This window comes from Schistocerca nitens, chromosome 4 (genome assembly GCF_023898315.1).
Source record: "Schistocerca nitens isolate TAMUIC-IGC-003100 chromosome 4, iqSchNite1.1, whole genome shotgun sequence".
In the NCBI taxonomy this organism is placed as follows: domain Eukaryota; kingdom Metazoa; phylum Arthropoda; class Insecta; order Orthoptera; family Acrididae; genus Schistocerca; species Schistocerca nitens.
In genome coordinates this window covers 178,852,072-178,872,130 of record NC_064617.1, presented here as the reverse complement: position 1 = coordinate 178,872,130, position 20,059 = coordinate 178,852,072, and the positions used below count along the sequence as shown (strand labels likewise).

The 20,059-nt window shown below is 38.0% G+C and overlaps 2 protein-coding genes across 2 annotated transcripts in view; one reads left to right on the top strand and one right to left on the bottom strand.

Annotated features, from left to right (window-relative positions):
* LOC126253445 (xylosyltransferase oxt) overlaps positions 1–15,508 on the bottom strand; it is a 114,210-nt gene extending 98,702 nt beyond the window's left edge. Inside the window, exons 1-4 of the mRNA XM_049954790.1 lie at positions 15,322–15,508; positions 14,759–15,179; positions 14,396–14,552; positions 103–245 (exon numbers count right to left, since the gene is read on the bottom strand). Coding sequence (XP_049810747.1) covers positions 103–245; positions 14,396–14,552; positions 14,759–15,179; positions 15,322–15,507 — 907 coding nt within the window. The 5' untranslated portion in view covers position 15,508. The remainder of the gene's footprint in view (positions 1–102; positions 246–14,395; positions 14,553–14,758; positions 15,180–15,321) is intronic.
* Positions 15,509–15,557: 49 nt separating this feature from the next.
* LOC126253446 (protein ecdysoneless) overlaps positions 15,558–20,059 on the top strand; it is a 104,940-nt gene continuing 100,438 nt past the window's right edge. Inside the window, exon 1 of the mRNA XM_049954792.1 lies at positions 15,558–15,947. Coding sequence (XP_049810749.1) covers positions 15,713–15,947 — 235 coding nt within the window. The 5' untranslated portion in view covers positions 15,558–15,712. The remainder of the gene's footprint in view (positions 15,948–20,059) is intronic.

Genomic DNA, 20,059 nt, shown 5'->3' with positions numbered 1-20,059 from the left:
AAAAAATGTAGACCATACATACTTTCAAGTTAATTATGTAAAACTAAAAGAACAGATTTCATTTAAATTCAAAACTGACAATTCTGATGATGTTTTACATACTTGCAATGCCTGTTTCATAGACATTGATTGTGTAGTATCCACCACAGGCTTCATGGGCGTCACTCGGGCACTTCATGTTGCAGGATGAATCAGGAAGCCGTGATGTGGACGGAGGCTCCTCATATCCGCAGAAGCACTCAGTACTACTCAAAGAGATAAATGACTAAAATTATGAGAGGTAGAACCTTGTTAGAAAATAAATTGCTTATTAGCTAATGCAAGATTTTACCAAAGGCAATCAGAGAATTAGTAACAAGTTTATTGTGGTGGTAAATGTTGGAGAATTAATACTCAGTCACATCTGTGTCAGAAAACTATCTAGATACTGCATATCAAACAAGACACTAACACAGAAAGAAAGAAAGAGAGAGAGAGAGAGAGAGAGAGAGAGAGAGAGAGAGAGAGAGGAGGAGGGAAGGGGAGAGGGGGGGGGGGGGGCAAAATGCGAATAAAATAAAAAAAAGAAAGAATGCTAATGTTTCTTCTATAGATATTAAGTATTGATTAAAGGAAAGCACAAATTCAATACACATAGTTTGTTTTGGATGACACTTCCTCCCATACTAAATAATGTGTTACATAATTGTAAGACACCATACAGTTCATGGCAAGCATCTGTACCACTATAATAATTTCCTTTCTTGTTTCACTTGCATGGCAGCCACGATTTCTCAGCTTTTGTCTTTGCTCCGAGCACTATGGGACTCAACTTCTGAGGTCATTAGTCCCCTAGAACTTAGAACTAGTTAAACCTAACTAACCTAAGGACATCACAAACATCCATGCCCGAGGCAGGATTCGAACCTGCGACCGTAGTGGCCTTGCGGTTCCAGACCGCAGCGCCTTTAACCGCACGGCCACTTCGGCCGGCTTTTGTCTTTGCGTTCCTTATGTGAGATGTACATTGGTAGCTCGTGGTAGCAGAATTGTTCTGCAGTCTGCTGCAAATGCCTGTTTTCTTAACTTTCTCAATAGTGTTTCATAAAAATAACATCTTATTTCCTCCAGGGATTCCCATTTGAGTTCATGGAGCATTTTTGTAATACTAGTATGTTGATCAAACCTTGATTGAGACACAGGTGTATTTGAGAACCTATTCTTTATGCTCAGACCTTTGTTAACAGTCTGCAGTGTATCACTGAATCAAATACTTTCTGGAAATCTAGGAACATGGAATCTACCTGTTCTCCTTCTTCCACAATTCACAGGATGTCGTGGGAAAACAAAGCAAGCTAAGTTTCACAAAACTGATGCTTTCTAAATCCATGCTATTTGTGGACAGAAGTTTTTGTGTCCCACGTAAAACTTAGAACATGATTAAGAATGCTGTAGCAACAATTTTTTCCAGGCAGCTGGAGCTTTATGCTGGTTGGGAGAATATCAATAAATGCAAGCTAAATAAGGGTCAATGCAAACGAGTACACTCTATAAATGCAAGCTAAATAAGAGGTCAATGCCAAAGAGTACACTTTATAAAACTGAAACAGGATTCCACTCAGACGTTGGTGACTGTTCTATTGATCTCCTGTTTAGCCTACGGCTCAGGTTATGTTGAAAGGTTACACTTTAATTGCAAGTTGGGGAAGTATCACTGAAGGCTACAGTCAACCTGAATGTTTTTATTCTCAAACATATATAAGATGCTGATAATTTATAGACAGATAAGCAAGAATCAATAACAGTACTGTCATTCTCATCCATCTGCAGCTTATGCTATTTCCCATTATTTAAATTGTTTTCCTTGTTTAGTACATTGACTTCGCTGAAGGTGTAATGACTTGCTGCTAATGACCTACAAAACCAATCTGGAAACTTGTTAATAAGATTTGTAGTTGTATTCTCAAGAATGGTTTGGCTACTATCACATAACAAGACTATAGAGAAATGGTACATCACATTGACAAAAATCTGGGATGACTACTGGAGGAGACATGCTGCTTCTCTCTCTCTCTCTCTCTCTCTCTCTCTCTCTCTCTCTCTCTCTCTCTCTCTCTCTCTACCTACCTACCTATCTCTCTGCTGCCACTGACATTCTGGCCAGTTCTTCAGTTTAAATAACATATAACATGATTAGCTGAAACAGGCGGCATTTGGCAAGGTGGTCACTTGAAGGCACATAACACATGAACCTTATCTGCTGTATTACTGTTCATGGATTGGGTTAAGACTAAAATACTACAGATAACATCTGGAAACATATGAGAAGTTCAACACAGTAACTGTCTATAGAAGCCAAAAATTAAAACTGTGAATTTACTTTCATCGGCACTCTTTGTGGTTCAAATCTCCCAAAAACAGAGCTTATGTTTATATAATTTTCACATTTAAATGAACCACTGTACAGATCCTACAGCATTTCTATTTCCCCTTGAGGAATATTACTGTTGTTGTGGTCTTCAGTCCAAAGACTGGTTTGATGCAGCTCTTCATGTTACTCTATTCTATCGAAGCCTCTTCATCTCCAAATAACTAGTGCAACTCACATCCTTCTGAATCTGCTAACTGTATCCATGTCACAGTCTCACTCTACGATTTTTACTCTCCACACTTCCTTCAAATACTAAATTGGTGGTCTCTTGATTTCTCAGAGTATGTCCTACCAACCTACCCCTTTTTCTAGTCACGTTGCACCAGAAATTTCTTTTCTCCCAAATTCTATTCAGTAGCTCCTCATTAGTTACAAGATGCACTCATCTAATCTTCAGCATTCTTCTGTAGAACCACATTTCAAAAACTCCTATTCTCTTCTTGTCTAAATTGTTTATTGTCCATGTTACACTTCTGTATATGGCTACAATTTACACAGGGTGGTCCATTGATTGTGACCGGGCCAAATATCTCACGAAATAAGCGTCAAACGAAAAAACTACAAAGAATGAAACTTGTCTAGCTTGAAGGGGGAAACCAGATGGCGCTATGGTTGGCCTGCTAGAGGGTGCTCCCATAGGTCAAATGGATATCAACTGTGTTTTTTTTAAATAGGAACCCAATTTTTTTATTACATACTCATGTAGTACGTAAAGAAATATGAATGTTTTAGTTGGAACGCTTTTTTCGCTTTGTGATAGATGGCACAGTAATAGTCACAAACATATGGCTCACAATTTTAGACGAACAGTTGGTAACAGGTAGGTTTTTAAAATTAAAATACAGAACGTAGGTACGTTTGAACATTTTATTTCGGTTGTTCCAATGTGATACATGTACCTTTGTGCACTCATCATTTCTGAGAACACATGCTGTTACAGCGTGATTACCTGTAAATACCACATTAATGCAATAAATGCTCAAAATGAAGTCTGTCAACCTCAATGTATTTGGCAATACGTGTAACAACATTCCTCTCAAAAGCAAGTAGTTCGCCTCCCGTAATGTTTTCACATGCACTGACAATGCGCTGATGCATGTTGTCAGGCATTGTTGGTGGATCACGATGGCAAATATCCTTCAATTTTCCCCACAGAAAGAAATCCGGGGACGTCAGATCCGGTGAACGTACGGGCCATTGTATGGGGGCTTTGACGACCAATCCACCTGTCATGAAATATGCTATTCAATACCGCTTCAACCGCACATGAGCTATGTGCCGGACATCCATCATGTTGGAAGTACATCGCCATTCTGTCATGCAGTGAAACATCTTGTAGTAACATCGGTAGAACATTATGTAGGAAATCAGCATACATTGCACCATTTAGATTTCCATCGATAAAATGGGGGCCAATTATCCTTCCTCCCATACTGCCGCACCATACATTAACCCGCCAAGGTCGCTGATGTTCCACTTGTCGCAGCCATCGTGGATTTTCCGTTGCCCAATAGTGCATATTATACCGTTTTACGTTACCACCGTTGGTGAATGACGCTTCGATACTAAATAGAACACGTGTAAAAAATCTGTCATCGTCCCATAATTTCTCGTGTCCAGTGGCGGAACTGTACACAACATTCAAAGTCGTCACCGTGCAATTCCTTGTGCAAGAAATATGGTACGGGTGCAATCGATGTTGATGTAGCATTCTCAACACCGACGTTTCTGAGATTCTTGCGCAGTTTATCTGTTACTGATGTGCGGATTAGCCGTGACAGCAGCTAAAACACCTAATGGGCATTATCATTTGTTGCAGGTCGTGGTTGACGTTTCACATGTGGCTGAACACTTCCTGTTTTCTTAAATAACGTAACTATCCAGCGAACAGTCCGAACACTTGGATGACGTCTTCCAGGATACCGAGCAGCATATGTAGCAGACGCCCGTGGACATTTTGACCACGATAGCCATACATCAACACGATATCGACCTTTTCTGCAATTGGTAAACAGTCCATTTTAACACAGGTAATATATCACGAAGCAAATACCACCCACACTGGCTGAATGTTACGTGATACCACGTACTTATACGTTTGCGACTATTACAGCACCATCTATCACAAAGCAAAAAAAGTGGTCCAATTAAATATTCATATTTCTTTACGTACTACATGAATATGTAATAAAAAATGAGGATTCCTATTTTTAAAAAACGCAGTTGATATCCATTTGACCTACGGCAGAGCCATCTAGTGGGCCAACCATAGTGCCATCTGGTTTCCCCCTTCAAGCTAAATGAGTTTTGTTCTTTGTACTTTTTTTTGTTTGATGCTTATTTCGTGAGATATTTGGCCCAGTCACTATCAATGGACCGACCTGTATAAATACTTTCAGAAAACACTTCTTAACACTTGAGTCTGTATTTGATAATAACAAATTTGCCTTCTTCATAAACACTTTTCTTGCCATAGCCAGTCTACATTTTATATCCTCTCTACTTCGGCCATCATCAGTTATTTTGCTGCCCAAATAACAAAACTCATCAACTACTTTAAGTGTCTTGTTTCCTAATATAATTCCCTCAGCATCACCTGATTTAATTTGACTACAATGCTTTATCCTTGTTTTGGTTTTGTTGATTTTAATCTTATACTGCCCATTTCCTTCAACTGCCATTCCAAACCCTATGCAGTGCCTGGCAGGATTACAATTTCATCGGCAAACCTCAAAGTTTTTATTTCTTCTCCCTGAACTTTACTTAACTCCTACTCCAAGTTTTTCTATGGTTTACTTCCCTTTAATGCCACTTGACAACAATCTTTGTACAGCTATGAAGTCTCGCTGAAGGTATTCGGACTATTTATTCAGTATTAAGTTATCTGATGAAGGCCTAAGAAGCCGAAAGCCAGTTCATAATGAACTATTAAATAAATATTATTGTGGAACATTAATACCGTGTATTCAAGTTTTTAAATAACAATGGTTTTAATACAACAAATAGTATTAAAACTGAGTATCTATAACAACAATGTGAGTGAACAATATTGACTGAGAATAAAAAAGTTAATATGGGTACTAATTCTGCTACTGCCACCCTTAATAACGATAATACACTGTTCAGTTCACATTAATTTAACCACCTGTCCAAGCCTGAATAACCACCTTTTGCAGCACACCACTGCAAGACATGCAGGCACAGAGTCAATGAAGTTCTGGAAGGTACCGTAACGAGGATGTGGAGGCATGCTGACTCCAGTGTGCTAGATTTCTCAGTTGAGGATCCAAGGTGTGAACAGTCCGACCGAGATGGTCAAACCACATTTTCAACTTGGTTTAAATATGGGATTATAGTGGCCTGTGGAGCAGAATCAACTCATCCTGCTGCTCTTCAAGCCAAGCACATACCCTGCAAGATTTGTGACCCATTGCATTGTCCTGCTGGTAGATGCCATCATGCTGAGGGGAAACAAACTGCATGTACAGGTGGACACAGCCCCCCAAGGGAAGATGCGTAATTGTGTTGATTCACGGTGCCTTAAAAAATGATGAGATCACCCAGGGAATGCCATGAAGACATTCTGCACACCATAATGCTTCTCCCTCTGGCCTGGGTGCTTCCGACAATCTAACAGCCCTCTGTCCTATGGAGCATAAAACATGATTCACCTTAAAGGTTACCTGTGCCATTCAGTGGATACCCAGTTGTGGTATTGGTGTGCAAATTCCAAACTTCATCATTGATTAACAGTAGTCAGTATGGGTGCATGAAACAGGCACTTGCTGTGGGGACCCATACGCAGCAATGTTCACTCAATAGCCAATGAGGAGACACTGTTGACAGCCCCTTGGTTCATCTGGGTGGTCAGTTGCCCAACAGTTGCACATCTCTTCACCTGTGCATATCTCTGCAGCCATCAATCGCCTGTCACCTATGGCCCATGGTGCACCACAGATGCATCAGGACTGGTTTTGGACAGTGCCATTTTGCAATGCACAGTATGCTTTAACCACAGCAGCATGCAAACAGTTTACAAACTTAGCCACTTCAGAAATGATTTCAACCTTGGCCCTTTTGGATGTCAGATGAATCACTCCATTTCTGCCTTACAACAATGACTGTACTGCTATTTTGTTAAAAACTGACATTCTGAGCACATAACTACGCACAAAATATATGTTGACTCTTACAGAGAAGATAACAGCAACCAGCCACTTTAACCAACAGTTTCATCATCAGACTTCTAGTTCACATTAAGATGACTATCACATTAGCTTTCACTTTTTGTTTTATGAAACGGTGAAATTTCCTTGAAGTCGTGGTGCCCTACAACCAAAACAAGATGTAAGAAAATGTCTTTTTAATTGTAACTGTGCCTCACAATGACTTTAAATGATGTAAACAAATTATTCAAGTGAAGATGTTTTGGTTATTTACATTGAAAAATCCACACCATTACGTTTCAGTGCTGACTGCTTATTGTCTTACATCTTATTTTGGTTGTAGGGCGCCACCAACTCAAGGAAATTTCACCATTTCGGAAAACAAAATGTGAAAGCTAATGGAAAATGTACCTTAACATGAATGAGACATCTGAAGATGAACCTTTCAGTTCGAAACTGGTAATGACACTATTTATATAAATAAATAGCACTGTAAAAAGTGACTGGTTGTTGTTATCTTCTCTTTAAAGTCAACCTATATAATGACTGCACTGTTTTCCATGCCACCCACCACCTCCTCCAACAAGCTTTATATACCCTCCACTACTAGTGCTGCCATATGCCGTCTGTGAGTGGTTTTTGCACATTGATCATAAGCGGTGGTTATATTAATGTGACTGGACAATATATAATAATAATAATAATGACAATGGTAATGGAAATGGTAATAATAATAATAATAATAATAATAATAATAAATACCCCGTGGAGGCCCGGGAAAAGAATAGGCCTCCGGTATGTTCTGCCAGTCGTAAAAGGCAACGAAAAGAACAAACCACTAATACGGCTGACCCCCCTTTTAGTGTGATTAGTTGGTTCAGGACAGAACTAAATAAGCCTTGGACAAGCGCTGTCATGGTCGGGGACTACGCTTGAACCCTATGCCCGCCCACAATGGTAACGACACTGCTAGCCAACTGGAAAATGATTTAAATCCAAATAGAGGTGTTTTGCAGGATATGCTTCCTGCAACCATCCTACAAGGAAAACAATGGCAGAGGATGAGATGGTCAGATGAAGTTAACCGACACCTCATGTTCTGTTATTACCAAGCAAAAAACCTAGGAACCAACACAACTGGATACAGATCACAAGTATACACAACATTTATTACCAGATACCCAGAATTAAAATTTTTAACAGAACAACGACTAGCTGATCAGATCCGTGTAATAATCAATTAGAAAACATCAAACAACAAGTACAACAAATACTGGAACAAAATAATGTGCAATCAGAAGAAGAAGAAAATACAGTAATGGGGTCAAACAAACAAAGAACAACACGCATCAATTAAACAATCAGAGGAAAACAAAATCTTAAGACAGCCACCAGAACAAGCACAAATAGAACACGAAGTGACACACATGTTAGATATAGAAGAAAAATTTCAGCTGACATATATAGAATACAAAGACACAAATACAGACATTAGACCATTCTTGCATAGACTGCCAAATAACCCACAAGTCGAAACAACAATAAAAACTATCAACACAATCATACACAACAAAATAAATGAAAACACAACTATGGAAGAGTTACAACTACTGGTTTAGATAGGAGCATTCACTACACTAAATATACACACTAGGCAGAGATCAGAACCAACCAACACACAGAAAAACCCACAAAACCAGCATGGCAACACAGGCTACAGACCAGAATAGAAAAACTGAGAAAAAGACATCGGACAGCTAACACAATTTATAAGAAATGAAATGTCAGAAAAAAAAAACGAAAAAGGTTAGGTAAAATCTCACAACAAGAAGCGATAGAGCAATTAGATGAAAAGAAGCAGAAATTACAAGCATTGGCCAAACGACTTAGAAGATACAAAAAAAGTGAAAATAGAAGGAAACAAAACAAAACATTCAACACAAACCAAAAGAAATTTTACCAGACAATAGATAACACACACATCAAAATAGACAATCCACCAAACATAACAGACATGGAACACTTCTGGAGCAACATATGGTCAAACCCGGTACAACATAACATGAAGTGATAATTTTGCAACATGAAGTCACCCAAGCAATTAATTCTACTCACAATTGGAAAGCCCCTGGAAAAGATAAAATAGCAAATTTATGGCTAAAGAAGTTCACCTCAACACATTCACATCTAACTAAATTATTTAACATTAATGATATGAATATAATAGAGGGAAACATTCCACGCGGGAAAAATATATCTAAAAACCAAGATGATGTGACTTACCATACGAAAGCGCTGGCAGGTCGATAGATACACAAACAAACACATACATACACACAAAATTCAAGCTTTCGCAACCAATGGTTGCTTTGTCAGGAAAGAGGGAAGGAGAGGGAAAGATGAAAGGATGTGGGTTTTAAGGGAGAGGGTAAGGAGTCATTCCAATCCCGGGAGCGGAAAGACTTACCTTAGGGGGAAAAGAGGACAGGTATACACTCGCACACACACACATATCAAGATTACATATTGGATAGCCACAGCGACTGCATAGAAGCGATGGAAAAAACAGATGCCTATAAATATCTAGGATACAGGCAAAAAATAGGAATAGATGTGTGTGTGCGCGCGCGCGCGCGAGTGTATACCTGTCCTTTTTCCCCCCTAAGGTAAGTCTTTCCGCTCCTGGGATTGGAATGACTCCTTACCCTCTCACTTAAAACCCACATCCTTTCATCTTTCCCTCTCCTTCACTCCTTCCTGACGAAGCAACCATTGGTTGCGAAAGCTTGTATTTTGTGTGTATGTATGTGTTTGTTTGTGTATCTATCGACCTGCCAGCGCTTTCGTATGGTAAGTCACATCATCTTTGTTTTTAGATAAATTATTTAACAGTTACATTGCAGACCCATACACATTTCCTGATACACTTACACATGGAATAACTTATCTGAAACCTAAAGATCAAGCAGACACAGCAAACCCAGCTAAATATCGCCCCATAACATGCCTACCAACAATATACAAAATATTAACTTCAGTCATTACACAGAAATTAATGACACATACAACACAGAACAAAATTATAAATGAAGAACAAAAAGTCTGTTGCAAAGGAGCACGAGGATGTAAAGAGCAACTGATAATAGATGCAGAGGTGACATATCAAGCTAAAACTAAACAAAGGTCGCTACACTACGCATACATTGGTTACCAAAAAGCTTTTGATAGCGTACCCCACTCATGGTTACTACAAATATTGGAAATATACAAAGCAGATCCTAAATTGATACAGTTCCTAAACATAGTAATGAAAAATTGGAAAACCACACTTAATATCCAAACAAATTCAAATAATATCACATCACAGCCAATACAGATTAAGCGTGGAATATACCAAGGAGACTCATTAAGTCCTTTCTGGTTCTGCCTTGCTCTGAACCCACTATCCAACATGCTAAATAATACAAATTATGGATACAATATTACTGGAACATACCCACACAAAATCACACATTTGCTATACACGGATGATCTAAAACTACTGGCAGCAACAAATCAACAACTCAACCAATTACTAAAGATAACAGAAGTATTCAGCAATGATATAAATACGGCTTTTGGAACAGACAAATGTAAGAAAAATAGCATAGTCAACGGAAAACACACTAAACAAGAAGATTACAAATTGGATAACCACAACGATTGCATAGAAGCAATGGAAAAAACAGATGCCTATAAATATCTAGGATACAGACAAAAAATAGGAATAGATAATACAAATATTAAAGAAGAACTAAAAGAAAAATATAGATAAAGACTAACAAAAATACTGAAAACAGAACTGACAGCAAGAAACAAGACAAAAACTATAAATACTTATGCTATACCAATATTGACCTACTCATTTGGAAAAGTGAAATGGAGTAACACAGATCTAGAAGCACTCAGTACACTTACACGATCACAATGCCACAAATATAGAATACATCACATACATTCAGCAACAGAAAGATTCACATTAAGCAGAAAGGAAGGAGGAAGGGGATTTATCGACATAAAAAACCTACATTATGGACAGGTAGACAATTTAAGAAAATTCTTTCTAGAACGAGCAGAAACTAGCAAAATACACAAAGCAATCACTCATATAAATACATCGGCTACACCACTACAATTTCATAACCACCTCTACAACCCTTTAGATCACATAACATCAACAGATACGAAGAAAGTAAATTGGAAAAAGAAAACATTACATGGCAAGCACCTGTATCATCTAACACAGCCACACATCGATCAAGACGCATCCAACACATGGCTAAGAAAAGGCAATATATACAGTGAGACGGAAGGATTCATGATTGCAATACAGGATCAAACAATAAACACCAGATATTACAGCAAGCATATTATTAAAGATCCCAATACCACAACAGATAAATGCAGACTTTGCAAACAACAAATAGAAACAGTAGATCACATCACAAGCGGATGTACAATACTAGCAAATACAGAATACCCCAGAAGACATGACAATGTAGCAAAAATAATACATCAACAGCTTGCCTTACAACATAAACTTATAAAACAACATGCTCCCACATACAAGTATGCACCACAAAATGTACTGGAGAATGATGAATACAAATTATACTGGAACAGAACCATTATAACAGATAAAACAACACCACATAACAAACCTGACATCATACTCACCAATAAAAAGAAGAAATTAACACAACTAATCGAAATATCCATACCCAATACAACAAATATACAAAAGAAAACAGGAGAAAAAATTGAAAAATACATCCAACTGGCTGAGGAAGTCAAGGACATGTGGCATCAGGATAAAGTTGACATTATACCAATTATACTATCAACTACAGGAGTCATACCACACAATATCCACCAGTGCATCAATGCAATACAGCTACATCCAAACTTATATATACAACTACAGAAATCCGTAATTATTGATACATGTTCAATTACCCGAAAGTTCCTAAATGCAATATAACATATACCGTACAGTTAAAAGGAAGTGACGCTTGATCAAGGTCCGCGTCACTTTCCATTTTTGATCAGACATAATGTCTGAGAAAAAAAAGAAATAATAATAAATAGTAATAATAATAATAAATAATACACAGTGTAAGCTAAGAATATTGGGAAATGAGGAAGATGCAGGTGGAAAGAAGGATGTAAATGGGTAATGAGTGTGTACAGGGTCAATAGTAATCATTATTGTTGCTTCAGTAGATATGTCAGTAACTATCTTTCGAAACTGGTGACACAATTAAGTTCTCTAACATACTGCTACTGAGATGGACTTTGGGAAAGTGGTTGAGCAATATAGTGGGACAGAAAGAATTTTGCTCTGATGGGAATGAGTTTTTTCTGCCATGTGGTTCAGACAAGAGTGTTAAGATTGAGGAGAGAGATGAGAGACAGGGTATGTGGATAAGAAAGTGGAGGAGATGACTATGGAAACACTTGTCTGCACACATCCAGGATAGCTGTGCATATGATGGTGAAATATAATTAAAGAGTGAAATGTGACAGGTATATCGAACACAGATATTCATAACCAGTTCCACGTGCTGTGAATTTTCCTGAGAAAGACCTTGTAGAATAACATCACTGCAGTCAATAATTGAAAATACAAGTGTTTGTACAAGTTTCTTTTTCAAATCAAAACAGAAGAGATTTTTTAAAATTTTTGTAGGGCATGGAGGGATGTATAAAATGTAGACTGTCAATGGCAAGAAAGCTTTTCTAAAGAAGAGAAATTTGTTAACATCGAGTATAGATTTAAGTGTCAGGAAGTCGTCTCTGACAGTATTTGTATGGAGTGTAGCCATGTATGGAAGTGAAACATGGACGATAAATAGGTTGGACAGGAAGAGAATAGAAGCTTTTGAAATGTAGTGCTACAGAAGAATGCTGAAGATTAGATGGGTAGATCACATAACTAATGATGAAGTATTGAATAGAATTGGGGAGAAGAGGATTTTGTGGCACAACTTTAGCATTGGAGGGCAGCGTGGAGGGTAAAAATCGTAGAGAGACCAAGAGATGAATACACTAAGCAGATTCAGAAGGATGTAGGTTGCAGTCAGTACTGGGAGATGAAGAAGCTCGCACAGGATAGAGTAGCATGGAGAGCTGCATGCCCATGCCTTCTTGCATATTTCAGTTACAAGCTCAGCCTAATTTAGACTTTCATCTAATATTACTCCTAGCCTCTTTGACAAAGGAGAGAAGTTGATGTTAATTCCATTAAGGATTAAAGATGGTATGAATGCATGACATTTCAGGCTAATGAGCCTAGAATGACTACCCAACTGTACTGCTTGGGTTTTGGCTGGATTGAGCTCTAACCCTATATTTTGTACCCATTTTTATAGTGTATACAGGTCAGTATTGAGGTTTAGGGTCGACAGAAGCATCCGATCCCATGCGTCGGCTTTGACCCGTGACATAAGGGTGTTGTCATGTGTGACGTCATGACGGCGCGGAGTTTGGTTTGAGTGTGGCTGTCTCCAGTTCTGTTTTATCTTATTTTATTTACTTTTCTGATCTGTTCGTTCTATCTCGTGAGATTTTTTTTTTTTAATTTAAAAACACTTATTACTTATTTTAATTATCTGTTTCCTCCAATTTCTGTTTTAGTTTATTATATTTATCTTTCTGATCTGTTCATTCTATCCCGTGAGATTTTTTTTTTAAAAAAGACAAAAAACACTAATCAGCTACTGAAGCATCTTTATCTTCTATGGGTTGCAGGGGTTACGACCCCTGGGGAGGTGGGTGGGTATTCATGCATGGCTGTCTTCACTTACACATTGTAGCTACGCAAGGCTTCTAAATTTGTTTATATTTAGTTTGCCCCCCACCCAAAACACCCCATTTCCCGCGCTTGTCCCGTTAGTGTCATTAGGCTTCTTGTGGAAAGTGTGTGAGTTTGTTTTTGTTTCCGCCATATTTGTGACGTCATGGGTCAAAGCAGACGGGCGGGATCGGACGCTTCCGTATTTCCGAGGTTTAGCGGTCTTCAGGTTAACTGCACTTAGATACAACTGGAGGACATCAGCATATACGTGGTATTTGCAGTAGAGCAAACTGAAATACAACGAAAAGGATATAGGACCTAATATCGATCCCAGGGGGACACCTGATACTACCTGCCTCCATTGTGACTTTATGGTGCCACACACAATGCATGTCCGGCAAGATATCAGATATGAGCAAAACCAGTGCACTGCACTTGGTGACAAATGTAGGCTGTGAAGTTTGGCAAGTAAATTGTGAATGTCAGTGTCAAAGGCTATACTGAAGTATAAGACGCACATGGCAGTTGCCTCTTATGCACCATGGCAAGCTTCAGGCCATCCATTACCTTTATTATGGCAGGTGTTGTGCTGTGACATTTACGGAGACCTGACTGGTATTCGTCAAGTAGGTGTTTGTAGTTAAGCAGTTTGCTAGCTAGTTATGGTCTCTATATTCTAAGGCATTGGACAATGCCACAAGAAGGCAAACAGATCAGTAATCAGAAGGTGTTGTGGTCACGTCCTTTTTAGATGGTGGCTTAACCAGCCCATTTTTCCAGGCCATCTCAACATTCTCTCTGTTACCCAGAACTCATTTCTGCAAATTACTCTAGTGGTTGAATTTGTATGATGCAGCTAGTTTGTGTTTGTTTCTTTTGCAAAATTTTCTTATCTATACATTACACAAGATCAATGCTTTTTATTACTAATCCCATAAGAGTACCAGCTTTACATAAAAATGTTGTATAATAAAAAATACTCACGAGTACTGTACACCAGCATAGGGAAAGCCAGACTGAAGGCACATATTGATGCAGTACTGTGGAGAATTTGTTGTTTTAAAATTTGCATAATATCCAGATAGCAGCCGAAATGTTTTTTCATCACGGTAACATCCAAGGGATTTTCCAGCAGTAAAACCTAAATAATAATGTTTGTTTTAACATGTCTTAATATGATGTACCGCTACTAAAACTTTAATTAAACAAGGATAACATACTGTGCATATTTACATCCAGAGTAGACCTAATTGATAATGACAATCTACGTTCATCACATCCTACAACAAATAATATATATTTTTGTTAGAACCAGATGTACAGCAGGATTCTGAACAAGAAACTCACCTTGTGATGGGCAAGAACTAGAAAGACGTTCTGGGTACAGCTGCCCCTGCTGTATAAGGCACGTAATGTTCACTAGTTGCTGCTTACATCGTTGTGTCTTAGCTCGGTGAACTGCTGATATTGCTTCTTTGGTTGTTATATCACAAACAGGTACAAAATCTAATTCTTCCAGTCTTAAGCTACTCCGATTTCCCCATTGAATTACCCTATTCCTACTGTGTGAATGCTGAGGCACTTTTTCTGCTGCAACTGCAGGGTTTCTGCTGTCTGCTACGTCATATTTATCCGGAGGAACTTTATGTTTGTTGTAAAGGCCATTCACAGGGTTGCTATTGCTTGGGCTGTCCTCATCATCTACAACTAAGTAATTTTCCTTGAATCTCCTTGATGAAACTGCACCATTAGGATCTTCATGTAATACCTGTCATTACAAACATAGGTATCAATTTAATTTAGGAGTCATTATTCGATAATGTTTTTAAATTATCGCTAGTTTCCATAAAAGAGAAGTATCAAGATCTTACTAAATTTTTAAAGTAAGGATTATGAGCTATAGTACCAACCTCTATGTTTACCCTCCCTTTTCCTGATACACCTCTTTGATCTTGAAGTTTTTCACTGACATCATTATCACCAGGAAAAAACTTATACGCGAGGAAGACTTGGATGCCTAGAATAATAGTGCCTGCTACGAAAAATATACGGTACCTACGAACCCATCTACTGTCAAGGACTTTCGCAGAAGCCATGTTTGTGACATTACTACGATCACTTGATAACTAGCACTACGCCTACTTTTCCGCGAAACAGCTTTTGGGAATCTGCTTGAAAAAGTACACATGAATTTTGGCATATCATTTCAAATTACAAATTGTGGATCAGCGCTACATCACTCCCAGTCACATGAACTGAACATCGATCCGGATACAGTGCGAGACAGGCTTTTGTTTAGTTATGGCAGGTGTGCTTGAAACTGTGAGAGAAGAAGATTATGTGGAGTATTATTTGTTTTCAAATGACTTGGAAGAAAACTTCACGAATGAAGAAAGCCGACTAACAGCATTAGGCGACTGCGTTGCCAAAGTGCAGTCAGTAATAGATAAATATACTCATCAGTACATTTGGCATAAAGATCCTTTCAACGTGCGATTCAGGAGCGAATCGTCAAAGTTTGAAAATGACGCCAAAGGTATATTGTGTGATTTTTGCGTGTATTAGTTATAGTGACGGGAGACATTCGATTCTGAACGTTCAGGATCAGGCGCTTTAGGAATATAACAAAGTGGACACGCCCAGTGGCTGCCAAAAATCAGTTAGAAAAAATACATTGTTGTTGAAGTAAGGCATTGATTTGAGCGCAAACATTTGGAACAGATGTAAAAGTTTTTCAGATGTTTTGAAGCGCGTTGCGTTTTACATGTCATTTGTGAAAAATCACGCGATCGCTGAATATTCAGCATGTAGAAGCGTCGTTGTACACCTGAGTTTCAGAACGCTCCGCTGCATGTTTGTTAGGACTATCAGCATTAACGATAAAGAACATTTAGTGTCTAAGTTACCCTGGTAGGCCTAACTTTAGCACTACGCATACTACATTGACATTTTATCTGTCATCTTATATTTTGCTGTTAGAATACGTTTATATCTTTACTGTGTCTTTCGCTTATTGATAACCATCAAAATTTTTAGCTCTTTACTACTGTTATCATTGGCTTTCTTGGTTAATGATGTATTGATGTATGTGGTCCAGTTATATACTATATCTCTTGTATTTACACATATAACTTCCTACAAACCCATTCTGTCACAGTTGAAACGTAATTAAATCACTCTTGGGTGTTGGACTGTACATAAAATCAGCCCAATATTTTATAAACAGGTCCTAAGCAAGATGGAAAACAATTAACTCGTGGTTGGATGCTTTTATTGACCACCTCATATAGTGCAGTGTCCTAGCTTACAAGACAGGACAGTGAACTAGACTAGTATTGAATTTACACTGTACATTAACAATTGTGAGCTTATACATTGTCCAGCCTAAGTGTGGTTTTAGCTGGCTAACCATGATTATTTAGGCACATACTGGGTAGATCTGCAAACTCCACCTCAGATAATACATTATCACGCAGAAAGTAGTTTACACAATTCACAGTGAAGATAGCACACGACTTCCCTCTCTTTGGTTACCTTGGTGACTGTGTTGTTGGGAAGGGCATTTGGCCAGAAAGTTTAATAATAAAACGCCATTTGCCATATCCTGAAAAACCAGCATGTACTAGATAGGAGTCCTACACAAATTCACTCATTCGTCTTCATAATTCATCTCCTTGGCAGATTCACTTCTGCAACTGTGTGTGTCCAGAGGTACAAACAGCATAGAAAAAAGAACATTAGCAGTAGCTTCATTTTTATAAAAGAAAAATTACATACATTGAATATAATTCCCAGTTTCTGGAGGGACAGAGATATTAACCGTTTATTATTTGATGCAGACGTTTTCTAATGACTAGCTTCTTGGTAGAACTTTATACATAGACAAGATAAAACTAAGTAGGCCTATGGTAAACTCTCAATTTTTTTCTAACTACAGATTTCTTTTCTATGCATTTTATTCTGTGTTGAGTTTATTGAATGAAATGCATCCAACAATTGCAGGATACTTCTCAATTAATTTGCTTCACGTTAAGATGATTTCTTGGATTGTAATCATGCCTGCCTTTAACTGAGTAGCTCCATGTGTCTTCTAGTGCATAATTGTTGCAAATTTATATGCTGAGTAGCAGGCTGTTAAGTTTCTGCATTTGTTTCTGTAAGATTATCTTGGAGTTAGATTTCCAATACACCTAACAGTGTGTTCTGAAACTTCACTAATCTATACATGTAGGCTACTGCATTTTGCCACACTGTGATAAGTGAAGGTTGACTGGCTCATAGTAAACTGTTAACTGAGTGTATGTATTTACTCCTCTAGACGTATTTCTCATTTAAATATGCTATTGCTTCTTGTAGAGTATACTTTGTTGATTGTTTACCAATCACCCAAGAACTGAATCACCTAGTTTGACAGGTGTCATTAGCATGTTCAATTTTCTTTATGTGTATGCTGTCTTATTTGCATTTGCAAATGAATTGTTCTCACTAAAATATTTGTTAGACTCCCAAAAATTTGCAGGGGCTCTTGCTTGCAGTTCTACAAGGTTGCTTTTTGTTATGAGTGTGATGTCGGCAGCATACATTAGTGCAGTCTCACTAGTTGCTTAAGGCGTCTACGTTTTTTACATATATACTCTGCAAACCACAGTACAATGCATAGCAGATGGTATATAATACCAGTTTATCAGTTTCTTTTCCTATTACAGATGCATATTGAGTGAGGGAAAACTGACCGTCTGTATGTTTCTGTTCATGCCCTAATATCTGTTATACCGTACTTCACATGTTGTATATGTATTAGATACAATGGTAACACTCTCTTCTTTAAATAAGCCTACATGTTCTCTAAAATTACCTAACGTGTCTTGGGAGAGCTATGTTGTCTTTCTTTCAAGTATTCCCATTCAACTTCCCAAGCATTTCTGTTACACATTTGTATGGGCTATGAATGACCAGTTATGATCCTAACAGCATGCCACTGAATTTGTTCAGTGTTGATTTTGATACCTACATGATAGGGACTTTGAACAGTGGACCAATACTCTAGAATTGGTTTCACTGGCATCTTAGTATGGGATCTCCCTTGCTGAAGAATTATCACAAATCTTTTAAACAAATAATGAAAGTAAGGATCCCAAAATTTATCTTTGAGCTACACCATACTTCACTAGTGTTGTTTGTTTATGCTTACATCCAAACACTTTCCTAAATTTCCAACAAATGATTATTATGTCATTTGCTTTGCCTCGACACTATAACAGTTTAGTTTGTGTAGAAGTATATTGGGACATTCATAATCAGGTGCTTTTGAAAGATCAAGAAAAACTGTACAGACTCTTCGTTGCTCATCTAATGCCTTAATTACATTAGCTACAAAGTCAGCTGTTGCTGTGGTCATAGAGTGTTATTTGTACCTACCTATAATAGACAATACTATTAACTCTTGACATAATGATGTAGTGTGAGACATCGTACATGTGCACACATAAAGAGAACAGTACAACAGAAAACCAGCCAGTGTTGCAAAGTTCACTTTTTTCATTTGCTTGCTGACCAGTTTCGGGCCAGGATCCATTTTCGAATCATCCAGATAAAACAGTATTTCCCAAAATACAAGAACCATGTCAAGATAAGTACATATGTATTATGAAGTGCAAATAAACAGTTACAGTGCATACAGGTGTATCAGCATATATGGTTCTTGTACTTTGGAAAATACTATTTTACAAAATTGTTAAGGCTTTCGTGGCCACTTGTTGACAAACTGCCTATTGGCTTCTGTCTCGGGTTCTTCGGCCGACGTTCATCGAATGATTTTTCTGACGTTTCGCCAGCACCAGTGGCTGGCATTGTCAAAGCTTCACCCTCCATTGCCGGTGGTATTTTGTCTATCTGGATGATTTGAAAATGGATTCCGGCCTGAAACTAGTCATCAAGTAAATAAATAAAAATGCAATTTGCAATTTTTGTCTAGTTTTCCATTGTACTGATTGAAAGAAGTTGCTGACCTGCAATTGTTCCAGCAAGCTGGAAGTTTGTAATAAGAGAATAGATCAGTGATAATACTTGTTTTGCAACTGCATTATTTTTTAGAATCTGGATCATGGCATGAGACTGATCTGTAGTGTAGTGTAAGTCTAGGGGTATGAAATCTTAATTGTAGTGAGTTACTGAGCTGTAGTGTGGCTCAAAGTCTGTCTTACGGCTTGGTTGCGAGTTAGTAAACCTGGCAAATGTGTCACCATTGGAGTAACTATGGCCTGTATTTCTTGTTATGTTGTTTATTATGGCACTCATTGGATTACAGTGAGTTGTTTATATCTGTCATTTTAATGATGTTTTTAGTCAAAGCTGATAATGAGTATCAGAGGCTTCAGTTAACCCATGGAGAGAGATGAGACGAGCACTTAAGGCACTTAGGATGTTTTATCTGAACCTACCGTTACCAGATCTTGGCTGCGTCTTGTGCTGTGTCTTGGCTGCGTCTTGTGATCTTGAGATTTGTGACATGGGCAAACAGAAAGAGAACAGAAAATTGGCAGTCTTTTTGCATCTATATTGTTTTTTTGGAATGTCGTTTGTGGTGACAGATTGATCTGTAGTATAGTCCTAGCTCAAGGCATAGCAGATAAAAATTCACTTGACACC